This window comes from Dendrobates tinctorius, unplaced genomic scaffold, assembly GCF_039654945.1.
Source record: "Dendrobates tinctorius isolate UK_male_01 unplaced genomic scaffold, ASM3965494v1 ptg000009l, whole genome shotgun sequence".
Classification (NCBI taxonomy): domain Eukaryota; kingdom Metazoa; phylum Chordata; class Amphibia; order Anura; family Dendrobatidae; genus Dendrobates; species Dendrobates tinctorius.
This window is the reverse complement of record NW_027361677.1, coordinates 10,629,001-10,635,000: the sequence shown is the minus strand read 5'-3', so window position 1 is coordinate 10,635,000 and position 6,000 is coordinate 10,629,001. Positions and strand designations below refer to the sequence as shown.

Here is a 6,000-nt window from a genome sequence, read left to right as displayed (position 1 = left end):
TTAGGGTTAGGGTTAGGGTCAGGGTTAGGGTTAGGGTTAGGGTCAGGGTTAGGGTTAAGTATGGTTTGGTTAAGGGTTAGGGTCAGGGTTAGGGTTAGGGTTAGGGTCAGGGTTAGGGTTAGGGTTAGGGTTAGGGTTAGGGTCAGGGTTAGTTAGGGTTTAGGGTTTGGGTTAGGGTTAAGTATGGTTTGGTTAAGGGTTAGGGTCAGGGTTAGGGTTAGGGTCAGGGTTAGGGTTAAGTATGGTTTGGTTAAGGGTTAGGGTCAGGGTTAGGGTTAGGGTCAGGGTTAGGGTTAGGGTTAGGGTCAGGGTTAGGGTTAGGGTTAGGGTTAGGGTCAGGGTTAGGGTCAGGGTTAGGGTTAGGGTTAGGGTCAGGGTTAAGGTCAGGGTTAGGGTTAGTTAGGGTTTAGGGTTAGTGTGAAACTAGCCTCAACAATGTTTTTGGCATCCCCTTAAAGAGTATCTAAACTTTGATTTTATTTTTTATATAATTTTGTTGAACATGGAAAATTATGCAACTTTGAAAATCACTTTATTAGGGGGATTAGTTTTCATTTCTGATAAAAAAAAACCCTGGATTTTCTCCAGTCTATTTCACTACCTTCAGCTGTATTGATATATACGTCTTCATTCAGAGTACAGATCATTCCAGTGATTCGTCAGCTCCTGTCTCCTCCTCTAAGGCTACTTTCACACTTGCGCTAGGATGGGCAGCGCAAAGCTGCCGTGCAGCTCCGCCCCCTGCTGCTCCCCCTCCGGTCAGCTCCTCCTATGGGCGCATGATGCTGCATGTGACCTGCGTACCCTATCGTTAGCATTGGGTACACAGGCCATGCGCTGGTATGATTTTGATGGCACATGTCTCCTTTTGACAGTGCGCCTAGTGCACCAAAATGCAACACAATGCGTTTGGCGCATGTCGTCATGCGCCCATAGGAGGAGCTGACCAGTGGGGGCGCGACAGGGGGCGGAGCTGCACGGCATCCGTGAGCTGCGACTCCTAACGCAAGTGTAAAAGTAGCCTTAGTGAGACACAGGAGATGAGCTGACCCATCACGGCCATCATCTGTACTATAAAATGCAGAAGAAAGCAAACAAATAAACTGGGGAAAAGCATGGTTTTGAAAGCCAATTGCATGCAATTTTTGTTAAAGTGATGAAGAAAAATCCTGTAATAAATTGATTTTAAAAGTTTCATAACATTCCATGTAGTAGAAAATTCCAAAAAAAAGTTTACTTACTCTTTAAATCTAGATAATAGTAATGGTGGACAATTTAATGATATGGAAACACCCAGTTGACTAGGAGAATGTTACCTCCCAGTTGAACATCTCATATATATATTGTGACAAATTCACTGATAGAGTGCTGGCGGGGAGGGGTTACCAGCTAATTTGTATAATAGGCTGGGTTTTATGTGGACATCCATAGAGTGGGTGGGAGGATGTCCACCTTATCTCCACCCCAGGGTGTGTTCTGGGGCTTAAGTAGCTGGCCTCCAAAGGCAACAGGGTTCTGTGTCTGAAGAGGAACACTCCAGAGAAGTGTTTGTGTTTGGCTTATACCTGAACTGTGGGTCTTGCTAACTCTGAGCGGGCTGATCCCAGCTAATAGAAGGGCTTTGCTTAGTGCTACCATTTAGTTTTGTTTTGCTGTTTTGCCCAGAGGGCCGTGTTTACTATGTGCTTCACCTTGGTTTATGCCACATCAAATAAACTAAAGCGATGTTGTTTCCGTGTCTACGTCCGTGTACAGCCAAATGAGCCAATCTACCACGATATATATATTACATGAGTAACGTACTTACTTGTGACCAGACTCATGAGCAATAGTAAATGCCAGGCCTAAACCTGTGTCTTCGTTAATGGTACAACTGCGATATTTGCTGCACATACCATTAATTGGTGCAAAACCTGATAAAATAAATAAAAATAGATAATCTCGATTAATATAACTATAAAGTTATTACTTCATCATGTCATAAAATATACAAAGTATTGCCTGAATTTAAGGAAACGTCATAACTAGAGTTGAGCGAAACGGGTCGAAAAATTTCAAAAGTCGCCGACTTTTGGCAAAGTCGGGTTTCATGAAACGAAACCCGATCCTAGGATGAGGTCAGCCACGAGGTCGGCGACTTACGCGCCAAAGTCGCGTTTCAAAAGTTTGTTTTGCGCTCTTTTTCAGCCAATCAGGATCCACGGACACTGTGGGCAACATGATGACATAGGCAGGGGTCACCACCATCTTTCAGAAGGGCATGCAAGTGATTGGCTTGCTTTGGTGGGCGTCACAGGGGGTATAAAAGGGCGTGCACGCCGACCGCCATCTTACATCTGCTGATCTTAGCATAGGGAGAGGTTGCTGCTGATTCTGTAGGGAGAGCGTTAGGCAGGGAAGAAGAAAAAAAAACTGCTTCTGCTGCTAGCGATTTGGCCTGTACAACACACCAGTCACTGTGTGTGCAGTGCAAGGGGTGGCTATATTTTGGTGGATCAGCGGTGTTGGTTGTTAGGCTGCCTTCTAAGGCTTCCTGACGGCTGCATTGCTGTTTACCCACTGCTCTGCAAACTGCTTTTTTAAAAGCAATCCCAATTTTTTTTTTGTCCTGCTGAGGTACTGAGCGTGCATTTTTTCACACCATACAGCAGTGCACACTCCTCACACAGTACCGAGTAACGGCTGTTATCACAGCCACAGTGAAGCATCCTGTAAGCACTTTTTTCACACCTGTGCCATCGAGCCTGTGACATAGCGCTCTGATATTCAGTGGGCCTCACACAATCCAAAAGTGTCCAGTGTCCACTAGTGTGTGCAGAAATTCAAAATCTCCGTGATCCTGTAGTCACTTTTTTCACACCTGTGCCATCAAGCCTGTGACATAGTGCTCTGATATTCAGTGGGCCTCACACAATCCAAAAGTGTCCAGTGTCCACTAGTGTGTGCAGAAATTCAAAATCTCCGTGATCCTGTAGACACTTTTTTCACACCTGTGCCATCGAGCCTGTGACATAGTGCTCTGATATTCAGTGGGCCTCACACAATCCAAAAGTGTCCAGTGTCCACTAGTGTGTGCAGAAATTCAAAATCTCCGTGATCCTGTAGTCACTTTTTTCACACCTGTGCCATCCAACCTGTGACATAGTGCTCTGATATTCAGTGGGCCTCACACAATCCAAAAGTGTCCAGTGTCCACTAGTGTGTGCAGAAATTCAAAATCTCCGTGATCCTGTAGTCACTTTTTTCACACCTGTGCCATCCAGCCTGTGACATAGCGCTCTGATATTCAGTGGGCCTCACACAATCCATAAGTGTCCAGTGTCCACAAGTGTGTTGAGAAATTAAAATTTCCCTTATCCTGTAGTCACTTTTTTCACACCTGTGCCATCGAGCCTGTGACATAGTGCTCTGATATTCAGTGGGCCTCACACAATCCAAAAGTGTCTAGTGTCCACTAGTGTGTGCAGAAATTCAAAATCTCCGTGATCCTGTAGTCACTTTTTTCACACCTGTGCCATCCAGCCTGTGACATAGTGCTCTGATATTCAGTGGGCCTCACACAATCCAAAAGTGTCCAGTGTCCACTAGTGTGTGCAGAAATTCAAAATCTCCGTGATCCTGTAGTCACTTTTTTCACACCTGTGCCATCCAGCCTGTGACATAGTGCTCTGATATTCAGTGGGCCTCACACAATCCAAAAGTGTCCAGTGTCCACAAGTGTGTTGAGAAATTCAAAATCTCCCCTGTCCTATAGACACCTTGTACCTTGTTTTACATTACTATATATTTTGTTGGATTTTGTTTTAATTTCTACCAAAAATCAGGAAGGCTGGTGGAAGAGGCCGTGGAATTGGGCGGGGGTTGGCAGCTGGTAATGATGGTGTTGGTGGTGGATCTGATGGTAGTGGCAAAAGCAAAATAGGACCGAATGCAAACCGCTTCTAAAGCCAGAGCATCAGGAAAAAGTTTTGGCTTACATTGCTGACTCAGCCTCCAGCTCTATCGCCTCCTCTTCTGAAGTTGTAAAAAATAAAAGCACTGAGTCGTCATTGGAGGTTCATATTCATGAACCACACCTTTCCTTGTGTCCTTCACCCCAACCAAGATTGAAGGATGACGCAGGCCATACTACTGATTACTCCATGGAGCTGTTTTCACATACCATGCCTGGATTATCAAGTGAAATGGTGAATTACCCAGGCCTAGATGAATCTGACATGGAGTGCACTGATGCACAGCCACTGATAGATGATTCTGCTGGTACATTCACTCAGAGCACTACATTGTCCTCGCAGTTTACAGAGCCAGATTCTGACCCTGATGAGACTCAGGTGCCCCTTCCCGCACACTATACCACCATACACGGTGACACAGAGGAAGGTGCACATGACATTGAAGAGGAGGTGATGGATGACGCAGTTGTTGACCCAGATTGGCATCCATTGGGGGAAGAGGGTGCTGCTTCCAATAGCTCAGATGAGGAGCATCCACAGCAGACATCGACATCGCAACAGCTGTTATCTGGCAGGCACGGAGCACTCCAAAGACAGGTTCCAAAAATCAAAAGAGTTGCTGGACAGCTTGTCCAGAGGGTCAAAATATCACAGCGTGCTAGGCCGCAAAATGTCTGCCAAAGTAGGAAGAGTGCAGTGTGGCACTTTTTTGTACAAAATCCTCATGATCAGCCCAAGGTTATCTGTAAGAAGTGCGCAAAGACCTTTAGCCAAGGGAAAAATCTGAAAAATTTGAATACCAGTTGCATGCTTAGACATTTAACCACCATGCACTTGCAAGCGTGGACACAACACCAAACCTCAAGTACCACATGTGCAACTGATCACAAAGAAGGTAGTCAGCAACGCTACATTGTTTCCCCCACTGTAAGCCCACCGGTTAGCACAGCAGCAAATGTTGAGGTGTCGTTGCAAGGCCACAGCAGTCAGGGAATCCCACTGTTATATCAACGAAATACTGAATCTAGGCCATCAGAAAGAACACCAACTCCATCACCATCATCAACCCTCTCTCAGTCCGCCCTGTCCACCGCTAGTTCCACCATATGCAGCTCTCAAGTCCAGCTCACCCTCCCAGACACTATGAGTAGGTCAAGAAAGTACTCAGTCTCTCATCCGCGTACACTGGGTTTGAACGCCCACATTGCCAAACTAATCTCGTTAGAGATGATGCCCTATCGGTTGGTGGAAAGCGCAGCTTTCCGCGAACTCATGGCCTATGCAGTACCACGCTATGACCTACCCAGTCGCCACTTCTTCTCTCGCAAAGCTATCCCAGCCCTCCACCATCATGTGAAAGACCGCATTGTCCATGCACTCAAGCAGTCAGTGAGTGGAAAGGTGCACCTCACAACTGATGCATGATCCAGTCGGCATGGCCAGGGCCATTACGTGTCCATCACTGCGCACTGGGTTAATGTGGTGGATGCAGGGTCCACAGGGGACAGCGGTGGTGGGACAGTGCTGCCTAGCCCACGGTATAGGAAACAGTTGGCTGTAGGCGTTCGACCCTCCTCCTCCTCCTCCTCCTCCAGAAACGAAAGCTCGTCCACAGAGCGCAGTCGTACGAGCACTCCATCTGCAGCTGCCACTGTTGCACACGAGGTGTCCCCCTATCGAGCAGCTAGTGGAAAGCGTCAGCAGGCTGTGTTGCAGATGATGTGTTTGGGCGACAGACACACCGCCGAGGTGCTGGCCGAGTACTTTCAGCGACAAACTGAGTATTGGCTGGGCAGTGTACATCTTGAGGCAGGCAAGGTAGTTAGTGATAACAGCCGTAATTTTGTGGCAGCCATAGCCCTTTCAAAACTCAGCCACATACCTTGCTTGGCTCACACCTTGAACCTGGTGGTGCAGTGCTTCCTCAAAAATTATCCGGAGTTAACAGCCCTGCTCCAGAAGGTGCGAAGACTGTGCGCGCACATCCGCCGGTCGCCTGTACACTCCATTCGTATGCAGAAGCTGCAGCGATTGCTCCACCTTCCCA

At 47.1% G+C, this 6,000-nt stretch overlaps 1 protein-coding gene across 1 annotated transcript in view; it reads right to left on the bottom strand.

Annotated features, from left to right (window-relative positions):
* The window catches only part of ADAMTS18 (ADAM metallopeptidase with thrombospondin type 1 motif 18), a 148,497-nt gene that overhangs the window by 52,849 nt on the left and 89,648 nt on the right, over window positions 1-6,000 (bottom strand). Inside the window, exon 8 of the mRNA XM_073582822.1 lies at window positions 1,808-1,913. Coding sequence (XP_073438923.1) covers window positions 1,808-1,913 — 106 coding nt within the window. The remainder of the gene's footprint in view (window positions 1-1,807; window positions 1,914-6,000) is intronic.